At 40.4% G+C, this 16,859-nt stretch overlaps 1 protein-coding gene across 2 annotated transcripts in view; it reads left to right on the top strand.

Moving 5' to 3' along the window:
- The first annotated feature begins 3,012 nt into the window (after positions 1–3,012).
- csk (C-terminal Src kinase) overlaps positions 3,013–16,859 on the top strand; it is a 37,482-nt gene continuing 23,635 nt past the window's right edge. The window contains exon 1 of one of the 2 annotated variants that reach the window (XM_008122584.3): positions 3,013–3,564. Coding sequence is in view for 1 of the 2 variants with exons in the window: in XM_003228769.4 (XP_003228817.2) it covers positions 13,637–13,705 (69 nt within the window). In the remaining variant the exon portion in view is untranslated. Of the gene's footprint in view, positions 3,565–13,566; positions 13,706–16,859 lie in introns of those variants that run through there. The other variant, XM_003228769.4, reaches the window with a different exon arrangement.

The raw sequence follows: 16,859 nt of genomic DNA, 5'->3' as shown, positions 1-16,859 counted from the left end.
GGTCAAGTGATATCATTATTATTGGAATAATATTAAACAGCAACAATGGGAACAACTATTTAAAATATATTGTATTGCTTTTATTGTGAGATGCCTTGGGTCTCTTTTTAAGATGGGTAAAGCAGAAAAGAAATAATAATATTAATACTGCAATAATAATATTAATAATGAAATAATAATACTGTAATAATATTAATACTGTAATAATAATATTAATAATGCAATAATAATAATACTGTAATAATATTAATAATGTAATAATAATACTGTAATAATAATAATAATTTAATAATAAGATTAATAATGCAATAATAATACTGTAATAATAATAATACTGTAATAATAATATTAATAATTTAATAATAATAATACTGTAATAATAATAATAATAATAATAATAATACAACTTTATTTATATACTGCCCTATCTCCCCGAGGGGACTCAGGATGGTTTCCAATCAAAATAACAACATACATTACATAGTCAACAATTGAGAGACAATATTAAAACAGATACAACTATACAATTAAAATAGACAAGAAATAACAATTACAAACCAACCATAATCGAGCGGACAGGGATGATTAGCCTAATAATGTAGCCTATAATAATGTAATAATAATAATAATAATAATAATAATAATAATAATAATAATAATAATAATAACAACTTTATTATAATAATGCTAATAATATAATAATAATACCTATGTCCACAAGGGGACTCAGGGCAGATTCCAACACATGATGGCAAACATTCAATGCCTCTGTAAACAAACAAATACTGACTTGAAATCACAGAAAAACCCCGCATATAAAAATAACATTAAAACCTAACATCAAATCAAAGCCTAACATCAGTAAATTAAACCTAACATCAATACATTAAACTACATGTAGTCAAACAAAATTATACAATAACATAAAATCCAAACAAACATCTGCATTAATTTACAACAATACTGTAATAACAACAACAACAACAACAACAACAATAATAAGACCAGCAATCCATACAAAGATGAAACTATTATGTCTTCCTAAATCTTTCTGGAAATAAATTTGCAAAACTGGGAGCAATGTATTCTAGCAAGAATTCAGCTGTTTAGTTCCTATTAGGCTGGACTACAATATAGTCCAGTTTCAGAATGCAGATTAATTGTGTTGTCGAAGGCTTTCATAGCCGTAATCACTGGGTTGTTCTGAGTGTTCCAGGTTGTATGGCCATGTTGCAGAAGCATTCTCTCCTGACGTTTCACCCACATCTATGGCAGGCATCCTCAGAGGTTGTGAGGTCTGTTGGAAACTAGGCAAGTGGGGTTTATATATCTGTGAAATGTCCAAGGTGTGGGCCTGAAACAGGTCAAAGAGTCACTGATGTCTCGCTCTTTTGCAAACTGCATAAACACCTGTAGCGGAAAAAAGCCACAGGCTCTTACTGAGAAGCAGGCAGGAAGTGCACAGAATCCTGTTTTGGTTGTTATTTGCTGTGCGTTTTGCCTCCCCTGATTTGTGACTTAAGTGTGATTGAAGCTGCTTCCTTGGGCCATCCTCTCAGTATAAGGATGGGGTCGCTTACACCGTTCTTATGCCGGGAGGAGGACAAGACATGCAGTGGCTGAGAGCGATGGCTGAGAGCAGTCCGGAGGGCTCTCAGCTGCTCCCTTGGGCCATCCTCTCTGTATGTAGGGGGTCACTTACACCGTTCTTATGCCGGGAGAAGGACAAGGCATGCAGTGGCTGAGAGCTATAGCCGAGATCGCTCCGGAGGGCTCTCAGCTGCTTCCTTGGGCCATCCTCTCTGTATAAGTAGGGGGTCACTTACACCGTTCTTATGCTGGGAGAAGGACAAGGCATGCAGTGGCTGAGAGCTATAGCCGAGATCGCTCCGGAGGGCTCTCAGCTGCTTCCTTGGGCCATCCTCTCAGCATTAGGATGGGGTCGCTTACACCGTTCTTATGCTGGGAGAAGGACAAGGCATGCAGTGGCTGAGAGCGATAGCCAAGAGCGCTCCGGAGGGCTCTCAGCTGCTTCCTTGGGCCATCCTCTCAGCATAAGGATGGGGTCGCTTACACCGTTCTTATGCTGGGAGGAGGACAAGGCATGCAGTGGCTGAGAGCGATGGCCAAGAGCGCTCTGGAGGGCTCTCAGCTGCTTCCTTGGGCCATCCTCTCAGCATTAGGATGGGGTCGCTTACACCGTTCTTATGCTGGGAGAAGGACAAGGCATGCAGTGGCTGAGAGCGATAGCCAAGAGCGCTCCGGAGGGCTCTCAGCTGCTTCCTTGGGCCATCCTCTCAGCATAAGGATGGGGTCGCTTACACCGTTCTTATGCCAGGAAAACAAGACATGCAGTGGCTGAGAGTGATGGCCGAGAGCGCTCCGGAGGGCCATCCTCTCGGTATAAGTAGGGGGTTACTTACACCTTTCTTATGCTGGGAGGAGGACAAGACATGCAGTGGCTGAGAGCGATGGCCGAGAGCACTCTGGAGGGCTCTCAGCTGCTTCCTTGGGCCATACTCTCAGCATAAGGATGGGGTCGCTTACATCATCCTTAAGCCGGGAGGAGGACAAGGCATGCCGTGGCTGAGAGCGATAGCTGAGAGCGCTCCGGAGGGCTCTCAGCTGCTTCCTTGGGCCATCCTCTCAGCAGAAGGTTGGGGTTGTTTACACCATCCTTAGGCCAGGAGGAGGACAAGGCATGCCATGGCTGAGAGCGATGGCTGGGAGAACTACAGAGGGCTCTCAGCTGCTGTGTGTCTTTCTCCCCCATCCTTTCTGCATGAGGATGTGGCAGACCACCATGTCCTTAAGGACAGGGAAAATGAGGAGGGCCTGAGGGAAGCCTTAGTTTGCCCATGCCTGGTGTAGATGTATTTATTTATACTGGGTTGTCCTCCCAGGTCTGCTCTCTGAAGAGCAAGGCATGGGAGGAGTGTGCAGGAACGTGACTGGCCTGTAGGTGGCGCGCCGCCCTTCCCTGGCCAGGGAGGGAGTGTGCTCGGCCCCGCGCATGCGCCGTCGCTGCTGCGGGGCGGCCCGGGCTCTGCTTCGGTGTAGTTTTAGGCCCTGAGAGGAATCTCGCGTCCGCTTGAAGGAGGGAAAAACACAGAAAGAAGAAAGAGGAGGGGGGAAAAGAGCAAAATAGTGAGAGGCCGGGAAAGAAGAGAAGAGAAGAGAAGGGGGGAAGAAAAGGAAGAGAGAGGGGCGTTCCTTCTCCTTCCCCTTCCTCCTTCACTTGAGGCCTCTCAGTTTCCCTCAGTCTCTCGCTTGCTTTCAAAAGTGGGAGCAGGGAAAAAAAAAGCCGGCAAGGGTTCGAATTTGGACGTTTGCATCGTTCGATTTTGGATCATTCGGAGGCTGCATTGTTTCCCTTTTCCCCTCCCTCTCCTCCTCCTCCTCCTTCCCCCCTCCCTTTCCTTAGACCTCCCCCCTCCCCAAAGACCCCTCTCTTTTGATATGATTTTGGCCTGCATGGAATAACACAGGAAGATCAGTCAGAATCCAGGAAAAGCATTGTTTTGAGGACTCACCTTTCCACCTTTCCATCTCCTCAGGATCAAGGTAAGACCATCAAAGGAGGAGGGGATACAATACAAGACCTCTTGGGATGGATTGGGGGCCATTGTCTAAAGTGTTCCCCACTCAAGACACTAGTCCTCAGCGAGGAGAGCCCACACAAAGGGAGAAAAGGGGCCTCAAACCCCCATTATTATTATTATTATTATTATTATTATTATTATTATTATTATTATTATTATATCAATATATAATATGAGACCCCCCTGGGATCTCTTTTGGAGGGTTTATAAGGATTTGGGGCCCACTGTATAAAGTGTTCCCCACTCAAGGTGCTAGTCCTCAGCGAGGAGAGCCCACACAAAGGGAGAAAAGGGGCCTCAAACCCCCATTATTATTATTATTATTATTATTATTATTATTATTATTATATCAATATATAATATGAGACCCCCCTGGGATCTCTTTTGGAGGGTTTATAAGGATTTGGGGCCCACTGTATAAAGTGTTCCCCACTCAAGGTGCTAGTCCTCAGCGAGGAGAGCCCACACAAAGGGAGAAAAGGGGCCTCAAACCATTATTATTATTATTATTATTATTATTATTATTATTATTATATCAATATATAATATGAGACCCCCCCCCCCCCCCCGGATCTCTTTTGGAGGGTTTATAAGGATTTGGGGCCCATTGTCTAAAGTGTTTCCCACTCAAGGCGCTAGTCCTCAGCGAGGAGAGCCCACCCAAAGGGAGAGGTGGCCTCAAACCATTATTATTATTATTATTGTATATCAATATACAATATATAATAATAATACAATATATAAATGATATAATATAATGAAATACCCCTTGGCATCTCTTTTGGAGGGTTTATAAGGATTTGGGGCCCATTGTCTAAAGTGTTCCCCACTCAAGGCGCTAGTCCTCAGCGAGGAGAGCCCACACAAAGGTAGAGAAGTGGCCTCAAACCTCTATTATTATTATTATTATTATTATTATATATCAATATCAATATATAATATAATAAGAGACCTTGGGATCTCGGCCGTGGGGTTTCTAAGGATTGGGGGCCATTGTCTAAAGTGTTCCCACTCAAGGCACTAGTCCTGAGCAAGGAGAGCCCACACAAAAGGAGAAAAGGGGCCTCAAAACCCCTATTATTATTATTATTATTATTATTATTATTATATCAATTTATAATATGAGACTCCATGGGGTCTCTTTTGGAGAGTTTATAAGGATTTGGGACCCATTATCTAAAGTGTTTCCCACTCAAGGCGCTAGTCCTCAGCGAGGAGAGCCCACACAAAGGGAGAAAGGGGGTCTCAAACCATTATTATTATTATTATTATTATTATTATTATTATATCAATATATAATATAATAAGAGACCTTGGGATCTTGGGGGGTGGGTTCTAAGGATTTGGTGCCCATTGTCTAAAGCGTTCCCAACTCAAGGCATCAGTCCTTAGCGAGGAGAGCCCTCCCAAAAAGAAAAAAGGGGTACCAAGCCTCTATTATTGTTGTTTTGTTGTTGTTATATCAATATATAATAAAAGACCTTGGGATCTCTTTTGCGGGGGGGGGGGGGGTTCTAAGTATTTTGGGTGTTTCCCATGCAAGGTGCTAGTCTTTAGCGAGGAGAGCCCACCCAAAGGGAGAAAGGGGGCCTCAAACCCCTATTATTATTATTATTATTATTATTATTATTATTATTATTATTATTATTATTATTATTATTAATTGTCTTGTCCTTTTAAATAAATGTGCCCGCCACCCCAAGCCCTTTGGAAGAAAGGAAGGTATTTGCCTTGCAATGGAAGACCTGTCATTTCCCTAGAGGTCCTTTCTTCTTCCTTGTGGGCGGTGAAAGAAAGAATTAAAAGGAGGAAGAAAGTGGTGCTGATGGAGAAGTACCCTAAGGTTCCATTGGCTCATTAATATTTTTCCTTATTGGTTCCTTAATTTTATTTTTCTGGAATATTTTTTGGTGGGGGGAATGACAGCTTGTGAAGAGTGTGAAGGAGAGATAGATAGAAACAGAGCAAAAGGAGAAAGAAAGAAAGGCTGCATGAATGAATGAAAGAGATGGAGATGCACCATAACCTCCCATTGAGTCCTTAATATATTCTGGATTGTTAATTTTTTGGTGGGATGACAACTTTGTATGTGTGTTGGATACGACTAGATTTCATGTCACAGGAAAACCTCTACCTTATTGTGAAACTAGGCCTTTCACCTTGCAAGGAGCTGCAATGACGCAATGGGTTAAACCCTTATGCCAGCTGAACTGCTGACCTGAAGGTTGGGTTGTTGATCTGAAGTTTAGTGGTTCAAATCCGCGAGACGGGTTGAGCTCCCAACTGTCAGCTCTAGCTTGCGGGTACATGAGAGAAGCCTCTGGTAACACATCTGGATATCCCCTGGGCAACGTCTGTGTAGACGGCCAATTCTCTCACACCAGGAGTGAATTGCAGTATGTTCTCAAGTTGTTTCTGACATGAATAACAAACCCTTGCGAGATATAACACTATGCAACAGAATTTAAAAAGAAAAAATAATTCAGTTCCTGGTTTGAAAGTGTTATTTCCTGTTTAATTGTGTGGTCCTGACTTTGAAAGCAGTTGTTCTACTCCAGAAACGTTGTTCTTTGTGATTGCTGCCAACTGTATTGACTCGGGTTAGACTCTGTGAGATGTTCATTGAAAAACCATAGCCAAATGTTCTGCTAGATGTCCCGCAAAAACAAAGTTTGGGCAGATTAATAATCTTTCCCCGCATTTTTATGATACAACCAATTAGGAAATGACATTTAGAACCCAGGAACAAAAATCGTGTTGTATGGTGTAATGTGTGTCTGTACCCATGGGGACATCTTTACCTCATGCGCTTGAATGAGGGCCAAGTTGTGATGTGGTCGGCCGGTCGTGGGGAGCGTGATGGCTCTCCTTTGTGGGGCGGATTCTCCTCTTTGTCGTCACGCCTCCTCCATTCTCAGAAGAGACGGAAGGAAGTTCCCTTTTGGTGGTTCACGATAAAACCACCCATGCATGCGCTGTTTCCTGAAGTCATTGGTTCTGGAGAACTTGCAAAAGGACAAAGCTTTGGTCTGGCCCCATTTTTGAACCATGAGATGGCTTACCTTTTAATGTATAGAGAGATACAGGTCAATCTCATGCGCCTGGGGCTGTAAGATATTTGGGAGGCCCATAGTGTGGGATTTGTTGTGTCTTCAAACGCATCATTGACACCACACCAACAATCCTGACCCATGGCTTCCTTGCTATCACCTGCCACAGTGCTGGGAGGCCATAGGGCCCATTGGTTTTAAAGGCTCATTTTACTAGTATTGCTACTTTAATCTTCGTTCTATGTCCTTAATATATGTATTTTCTGCTCTGCTCATAGTTTGAATTGGTGCTGGTATAATATAGTATGGTATAGTAAAGTATTATTATTATTATTTTATTATGACACAGCAAACAAGATAGATATGCTGGATTTCGTATCACAAAATCACAAGTTGAACACTTCCCAAGTGTCTAGGACTGTGTGATGTATTTTCAGATGATGCGCGCAGATCCCAGTAGGGTGGCCTTTTGCAGTTGGCAGATCGTAATTTTGTCAATGTCTATTGTTTCCAAATGTCGGCTGAGATCTTGTGGCACAGCACCCAGTGTACCCATCACCACCGGGACCACCTGCACTGGTTTCTGCCAGAGTCTTTGAAGTTCAATCTTGAGGTCCTGATAGCAGCTGAGTTTTTCCTGTTGTTTTTCGTCAATGCGACTGTCACCTGGGATGGCGACATCAATGATCCAAACCTTTTTCTTTTCCACAACTGTGATGTCTGGTGTGTTGTGTTCCAGAACTTTGTCAGTCTGGATTCGGAAGTCCCACAGTATCTTTGCATGCTCGTTCTCCAATACTTTTGCAGGTTTGTGATCACAAAATCACAAGTCGAACACTTCCCAAGTGTCTAGGACTGTGTGATGTATTTTCGGATGATGCGCACAGATCCCAGTAGGGTGGCCTTTTGCAGTAAATAATAATAATAACAATTATTATTATTATTATTATTATTATTATTATTACCATCTGCCTCTCATGGTTTGGGTTGGGGCAGATATCGTATTGCATGATGGTATAGTGTAATATAGTATGGTATAATAACATATTATTATTATTGTTATTACTATTGTTGTTGTTACCTGCCTCTCCTCACGATTTGAATTGGGACAGGTATCATATAGTATGATGGTAAAGTGTAATGTATAATAATCATAATAATAATGCTACAGTCTTCAGTGTGCCTCTCTTGAAGCATCTGTGTCTCAAGAAGACAACAAAGCCATTCATGGCCACTGGTCAGACTCTTCCTTTTCTTTTCTTTGCCACCATTTGGGCGGCATATGGAGGCCAGGCGGGCGAAGGAAACTGCATTTTCTCGGCCATGAAAAGCAACATTTAACAGGCTCCACAGTAAAGCCTCCATGGTAGGCTTTTGATGGGATCAGCGATTTGAAAAAGCTTGTGGGATGCGACTCCGCTCATTTGTAAGAGATGGATTAAAATGCCCGTGCCAGCATGGGCATCTGGTGGGACTTTCGGGAGGGAATTGATCCTTTCCTTTTTTTATGTTGGGTCTGCAAGAGCTCTTTTGTCGCAAGGTCTGCAAGCCTGGAGTTGGACATTTTAATTTAATTTTTTTAAAAAAATATTAATTCATTTCCCAGTAAATTTTAGTTTTGTTTTCAAATTGATTTTTATTAGATTTTAACAAGGTTATTTACATCCGATACATTAAAAAATAACAACATACAAAAAACAACAAAATTGAAATTAAATGCTAAACTATCCTTATACTATCATTACTTTGTCCCAATCACATTTTAAATTATTATTGTTACTAATAATAATAAATGGGGGGGGGGGGAATAGAGTTCATTTGTTAGTCTTAAGAGTAGTGGTTTTGACCCTTTTTCCACTTCAGGTCCCAGAAGCCCGACCAGGATAACCTCAATGCCTGGGGTTAGGGGAGATGTCGTCCCAACAAATACTGTCAAGTATGATTTCAGTTTGCAATAAAGGGCATTGATGCTATAATCCAATTCCTTGGGCTTTTTTTGCGGGTGTGTGAGCCGATCTTCCCCTCGTTCTCCATCTAGCCAAACGTCTTTTAGCAGCATCAGCGTTTTTGGAAGAGGAGAGTGAAGGCGTACCGTGAAACACACACTTTGGGCCTGGCATTTCAGAAGCACACTTTATAGCAAACAATGCAAATGATGCTTGAGTGAGGAAGGAGCCAGACTCTCTATCCCATGTGCAATGCTTGAGATAAACCGCAATTCCCCTTGGGACCCTTAATGGAGAATACGTGAACAGGAAAAACAAGAGAGGCGAGTGGAGAGGAGATAAGCCTCACCAGCAACCGCCAGCATCTTCTAAAAAGGCATGCCTCTATAAATGTAGAATGAATACAGTTCGGCACAACTTAAACTGCTGTGGCTCAATGCAATGAAACCACGGGAGTTGTAGTTTCGTCGTAGGCCTGGTGTTCTGTGCTGTGACCGAATTGAGTCCTGTAGAAATCTGTGTCTTTACTCGGTTGATGTTCGTTGAGGTGTGTCTTCCTGTCCAAAAAGTGGAGGTTTGTTGCTGTGAATTTCTACCATGGTACCCCATCTACACTGTCATTTAAAATCTGTATTGTCTCCTTTGGCAACACTTTGGAACAAATGCAGTTTGACACAACTTTTCAATGCTATGGAAACATGGTGTTTGTAGTTTTCCAAGGCCTTCCTTCTCTGCCAAAAGGTCCTGGAGCCTCACCCAACTACCAACTCCCAGGATCCCATCACCTTGAGCCATGAAAGTGGAGCAAAACTGCATTTACTCTGCAGTGTAGATGCACCCTTGATGGTACGAAATTGAGGTTTGGCATGAAATGCGGCTCAGAGGAGGGATACACCATTAAAATGTTCCAAATCGCTATCAAACAACATGCAACAAGATACGCAAGGTTAAAATACAAGATGACGAAATGCAGATTAAAATTCACAACTGAATAAGGACATTTGCCCTCCATCACCTTTACTCCTCCCATGTCATCTCTCTGTTTTTGTTGTTGTTGCCATAATTGCATCTAATTCTGTCCCTGAGATATAAGGCGCACGGTCTGTAATTTGCATTTTTTTCCTCTCTTTTTCTGCCCTTTCTCTCTGGGCTCTGTAATTACTTTCGATGCCATTGAATCTCAATAAAGCACACTGTCTGCTGCTTGGTAGCCATTGAGATCGGCCCCTGAGCAACGGGGCAAAGGGGGATTTCTGTTAAAACAGCACTTTTGGGTCTTTTCGCGCTTGCTGTGTTTGTTTTGTACTGGAAAAGGTTTTGTTTGTTGAGTTATTGGAGGAGACAAGGCTTTGTGCAGTGTTTGCATTGGGAAATTAACAGAGGTGCTTGGAGAAAGCGAATCATTGGGCCGGTCGGAGTATTATTATTGTTATTATTATTATTATTATTATTATTATTATTATTATTATTAAATGTGGGTGTGCTCAGGCTTAATCTGGTGTAACAGTTTCTCAGCAAATTATTTGTGCCAGCTTGAATATTAGTTTTATTGTTCTTATTGTTACTGTTGTTGTTGTTATTATTATTATTATTAAATGTAAATGAGACCAGACTTAATCTGGCATGTCATTTTCTCATCTTCTAGTTCTTTTTCATCCTGTCAAAGAAAGAGAGAGATGCCTTGGCTCTCAAAGTGCATCTACACTGTAGAATTAATCCAGTTTGACGCCACTCCCATGCTGTGGCATCCTGGGAGTTGCAGTTTGACAAGTTCTCTGCCAAAGAGGGCTGGTTCATCACCAAACTCCAGATCCCAGGATCCCAGAGCATGGAGCCGAGTCAATTTAAAGTGGCATCAATCTGCATTAATTCTGCAGTGTAGATGCACCCTTAGCGGGAGATGAATTTAGCCGCACATGGCAATGTAGTGTGCTTAGAATGTTATAGGACTTTGCATTCATTGCAGAGTTTAGATTTTGCATAAAAGAAGCCCTAGGTTCCAGGTATGATTTCTGTAGGTATTCAGAAATCAAAGCATTGATCTCCCTGTTTGAAGACCTCCCAGTGCATTCAACATTCAATTATTCTCATTGCCAGAGTTTCCCAACCAACACATATATGTATATGTTTGGATGGATAGATAGATAAAGCTAAGCCATAGTTTTTGCTAACCATGGTTTGTTGCTTTAGCCACACGATATCCCACAAGCCACAGTTTCCTTCTATGGAACTGGCCTGTTTTATCTCTCACATCTTTTATTGATTCAAGGTGTAATAACAAACCCCTGTTTAAACAAGACAGAACTCTCAAACTAATACGCTTTAATATCCAATCATGGCTTATCACTGCCTAGCAAGCCTTGGTTTGTTTATGGGAACGGGTTCCGAAGCTACAGCAAACCAGAATCCAGCAAATCCCAACCTGGTTTATGGTGTAAATTCAAATTATTTACATAAATGGAAGGGTAAAATAATAAGCAACTGTCCGGACAGGTAGATAAAACCTTGACCAGAAAACTCCAGAATGCAATGTTTCCATTGAAAGGCAACTTCTTACCCAATGATGCATGCAGACAGAATGGAGAAATTCCTGTTGGATTCTTGAAATAGTTGCATAGGGTTTTTTATGTCCAAAGGCTGGTCTTTACCTGTTTTTGTTTTTCGCTCCATTCCTTCCCAATGGCAACTTCCTCCTTTGTTTTATTGGGGGACGTAAATGCTAATGATCCAGAGTGATGCAAACGGTGAACCTTAACCCTTTTTTTGATGTTTACCAAACTATTTTAATGAGGGGGACGGACCAATTAGATAAAAACAATGAAATTAAATGTATGTAGCATTGATCCATTTCAATGAAAGTAGTGTCAGGCTGCATTCACTCACCGGTGTAGATGCAGCCCAGGATATCAAGATTCAGGACTAGATACTTCTGACCTCTTTTTGAAAACTCAGCCTTGGCTTTCGTATAAGATAAGCATCGAAATAAATCTTCAGTGCAATGCTGTCCCTAGTTTCCTCCTTTGCATTGTAGCTCTTTCCTGCTTCTTGACTAGAGGGTGAATCTTGTTTTCTTTTTGGTCTGTTTGCAAGCAATTAAATTACTTACCGATTAGAGCGAGTCAAAACTTAATTTGTGAATGGCTTAGAGACAAGAAGACCAAAGATGCTTGGCTTGGTTTCCTTTCATTTAATGCTGGGCCCTACATTGGTTGGGGGTGCTGTGTTAACACACCGCAGAATTATTATTATTATTATCATTATCATCTATTATTATTATTATTATTATTATTATTATTATTATTATTATTACCACTACTCTGATCTGGATGGTTGCAACTCCCATCAGCCCCAGATTAAATTGCATATCTCCTCTTAGCTGGTCAGGAACTCAGCCTTCTTGTTGGACTACAGCTCCCATTATCCCTGTGTAGTGAAGAATGTTGGGAGATGTTGGCAAGTAGGGTGACTGGTTAGGGAGAGACCCAGACCGTCAGTTGTGGGTTGAAATCACACAGCTCTCTGGATGTGGCTGGACTCCAGCTCCCATCATCCTGCATCAGACCAGTACCTGCATCAGACCAGCAGTATTTTAAGTTGGATCGTGAAGGGTAAGCTTACCAAGTTCTGTCCAGATCCACCGTGAGGTGGAACCACGCGGCTCTCCAGATGTGGCTGGACTACAAATCCCATCATTCTCTTATCAGTCCCCCCCCCCCCAAAAAAAAACCCCACCAATATTTATTTTGAAGGGTATTTGTACCTTTAGGGCTGAGATCCATCAAGCCATGTAGGAACATTTGTATACATACAAACTTTGGTGTATATTGATATTATTATCTGGTTCGTCTGGATACCGATAGGTTCATTAGCACCTTTCATGTGTCTCGTTGCATGCTCTATAGCCAGCCTACCCAAACCTAGTACTCTCCAGATGTGTTGGATTGCAACACCAGTCATCCACAGCTATTCACTCAGGAATTTTGAGAGTTGCAATCTTTTTTTTAAAGGAACTTTTCCATATCTTACCCATGGCAAAAGACAGTTGTGTGGATCTGCTATTAGACTGTAACGTATCTTTGGCTATACAGTGGGGCTGATGGGAGCTAGAGTTGAACAGCATTCGATAGGCCGCATGCTCTTTATCCTTGACTTTAAAGAGAATCGTACAATTGTGACTTTTTAATACAGTAGAGTCTCACATCCAACATAAACGAGCTGGCAGAACGTTGGATAAGCAAATATGTTGGATAATAAGGAGGGATTAAGGAAAAGCCTATTAAACATCAAATTAGGTTATGATTTTATAAATTAAGCACCAAAACATCATGTTATACAACGAATTTGACACAAAAAGTAGTTCAATATGAAATAATGCTATATAGTAATTACTGTATTTACAAATTTAGCACCAAAACATCACGATTTATTGAAAACATCGACTACGAAAATTCATTGGATAATCCAGAACGTTGGATAAGCAAGTATTGGATAAGTGAGATTCTACTGTAACTGTATAGAGTTTGTTAATAGGATGAATAAATGCAACCATCGATGTGCTCATAGTCCAGCGCATTACTGTATGCCCTCTTCTACCCTTCCATTAAAGTGCATCTACACTATAGAATTAATGCAGATTGACACCACTTTTAAGTGCAGTTGGATTTATAATTCGATGGGGCACCAGCATTATTCTTTAGTAGAACAGGCTTGTAAAATGACAGCTCCTTCTGATACCAAGGCAGTTAAGAGTGGGATCAAACTGCATCAATTCTGCAGTGTAGATGCACGAAGAGAAATAAAACCCCTCCGATCTCCTTTTGTGCCACATCTGGATGCAAAGCAGGGAAGCAAGCGGATGAAGGATTATACCGCAGTCCCGGCTTTCCTTTCTGCTGCAGCCGTCTGTCCCCTCTGCTTCCATCAAAACTCCTCCCCAGGAAAACCCGCAAGAGAGGAGAGGATGTGAATTATCATATTTGTTATTATTATTGGGGGGAGCAGCGGGGAGGGACCTCAATGGGGGACCGTGACTGTTTCCATGCCACCGGCGCCCCGGCGTTCCTTGTTATATAACCCCAAGATGCGGCTCAGCCTCTGTTCGGGTCTCGTAAGTCCTCCCCTCCCTCCCTCCTCTCCCTCTTTCTCATGCAATCCCCCCTTTCTCTCCATCCCTCTTTCAAGCTTTCTTTTTCAGCCTGTATATGATTCCAGTGGGACCCCACAGTACTGGGCCTTGGGGTGCGTTTCAGATTGGAATTGGGTTGCATCTCTCATTTTGCTGATGCCGGCATTCGGTCTCCGGAAAGCTGTATGCGTGTATTCTTTTTTGCCCGGAACATTTCCATCCTTTATTAAAAGGCCTGACATTTCCATCCCTGCAGATAGAAAACCATTACTTTCTTTTGGTGGCCCCAGGCCTTTCAAATCCAGAATCCAGGGATCCATAAAGAGTAAAGAGGTGGGGGTGAGCTTTATCTGCTTTATCGAAAGCTATAGCAAGTAAAGTTCACCCCCCCCCCCCTTAAAAATACTATTCTCTTGCCGCTTTCCATTTACTTGTGCAAAGATAGTATTCAACCTGACAGGTAATTAGAAGAAAGCAGTAGGGAATTATTATTATTATTATTATTATTATTATTATTATTATTGTTATGCACACACACACATACATACAGTAGAGTCTCACTTATCCAAGCTAAACGGGCCGGCAGAACCTTGGATAACCGAATATCTTGGATAATAAGGAGAGATTAAGGAAAAGCCTATTAAACATCAAATTAGGTTATGATTTTACAAATTAAGCACCAAAACATCATATTATACAACAAATTTGACAGAAAAAGTAGTTCAATACGCAGTATTGTTATGTTGTAATTACTGTATTTACGAATTTAGCACCAAAATATCATGATATATTGAAAACATTGACTACAAAAATGCCTTGGATAATCCAGAACCTTGGATAAGTGAGTCTTGGATAAGTGAGACTCTACTGTATAGACACACACACACACACAATATACAACATCATTTACAATAATATATAATAATATAATATATTGTATATACATATAATATTGATAATATTATAATGTATCATGATATAATAATAATACAATGTACTAATATTAATTATATATTATATATTAAATGTAATATTCCTAATAATATTACAATATAATTGATATAGTACAATATAGTAATGTAAGGATAGTATTGTACTATGCTAATAATATAATGTACTGTATGTAAATGTAATTTGTAAGCTGCTCTGAGCCCCCATTCGAGGTGAGAAGGGCGGGACATAAATGTAATAAATAAATAAATAAATAAATAATAATTATTATTAATACCAATGCTAATAATACACTTATTAATATCATACCTTATGTCCTACTTTTTCCTTATGTCCTTCCATCTCCTGTCCTCATGGAAAAAGACTGCATTCATCCTGATAGGTAATTCAAAGAATACAGTGAGGAATTATTATTATTACTATTATTCGTATTATTATTATTGATAAATGTATTAATACCTTACCCCCAAATATTCTTTCCTTATGTCCTTCCAACTCCTGTCCTCATAGAAAAAGATTGCATTCATCCCAATAGGTAATTCAAATAATACAGTGAGGAATTAATACTACTACTACTACTACTAATAATAATAATAATTGTATTAATACATTACCCCAAATACTTGTTCCTTATGTCTTCCATAGCCTGTCCTCTTGGGAAAAGATTGCATCCATTCTGATAGGTAATTCGAAGAAAGCAGTAGAGAATTAATAACAATAACTTATTGTAATAGTAATAATATAGCACTCAAATATTCTTTCCTTGTATCCTCTCATCTCCTATCTTCCTGTGAAAAGATTTCATTCATCCTGATAGGTAATTGGATGAAAGTGGCAAGGAAGTAATAGTGATGATGACGACGACGATGATAGTAGTAGTAGTAGTAGTAGTAGTAATAATAATAATAATAATGATAATAATATTTTTATTATCTGCCTCTCCTCACAGCTAGAAGAATTAAAATGCAATAGACTCTCAGTTAACCAGAACTCTCAAGCATCTGGAACTCTCAAGCAACTGGCAAAAAGAAAAAAATGATAATACTGTTTTTATAATACAGTAGTAGTTTATTTAATGTTTAGACCATAGGTTTTTCTCATACAGGACAAACAAATAAATACATAAAAAACAGATTATTAAATACAATTCAAAATACAGTAGAATACAGTACAACTGTGTTGCATTGAGTTAACCACTTAACTGAGAGTCAATAATAATAATAATAATAATAATAATAATAATAATAATAATAATAATAATAATAATCGTATTTCCTACCTGCCTCTTTTCAAGGCTCAAGACATTATTAAAATACATAATTGAAAATATAAACATGAATAAATACAAAGGAGACTCTTGCGATATTGAAAGTTCTTCTAGTCAAATGCAGTTACCTGGGAAAGGTGAAATGGAAAGCTGGATCAATGTCAATTTTCCCAGATAAAGGTCGTCACTATTTTTGCTTCTGTATTTGCATTAATTTTTCCATCTCTTTGGCTTTGCATGTTTTTGTCCATTTAGGGCTGGGGTGTGGTAAGTCCCTCCTGGACTCAATCCAGTCTTTTAATCACATAGCAGTTAAAGTGGTGTCAAACTGCATTATTTCAGCAGTGTGGATGCACTGCTGTATCAGCAAAGTCTCCGGAAGTGTAATAGGTAGGGGAGAAAAATGCTTTAATATCGTGAAATGTGGATGTAATATGTGCAATGTGCAGCAGCTTGAACTTGACTCGAGTGGGTGGCGTGAACAAGCGTTGGCATTTGGGATTATTACAAATGCCTTGGGATGGCATTTGGGGTTTATTACAAAGAGGTACCACTGTTTAATGAGGTGGCATGGCTTGATTTCGCTCAATAATGCCCCAAAATTACTAGTGTCAAGAGGCAACTTGAAAGAGAGTTCTTGACTGCGGCACGAAACATGCATCATCCGGAAGAAAGAACATGCTAAAATATAGTCATTCATTTTAATAGCATTCTCTTATTATCCCTGAGTTAGTGCAACGTTCGGAAATGTATCCCCATAGATACAGAGATCGTGCTGCATACGGACTAAGGTAAGGATTGTTGCCAAAATACCTTAGCAGAAACCAGGTCCTGCCTGATCTAGGAAGCTAAGCAGAGTCATCCCTGGTTAGTACTTGGATGGGAGACCGCCATTGAAGTCCAGGTGCTGTGAGCCGT

The sequence above is a fragment of the Anolis carolinensis genome, unplaced genomic scaffold (assembly GCF_035594765.1).
Source record: "Anolis carolinensis isolate JA03-04 unplaced genomic scaffold, rAnoCar3.1.pri scaffold_11, whole genome shotgun sequence".
NCBI lineage: Eukaryota > Metazoa > Chordata > Lepidosauria > Squamata > Dactyloidae > Anolis > Anolis carolinensis.
This window is presented reverse-complemented; position numbering and strand designations above follow the sequence as displayed.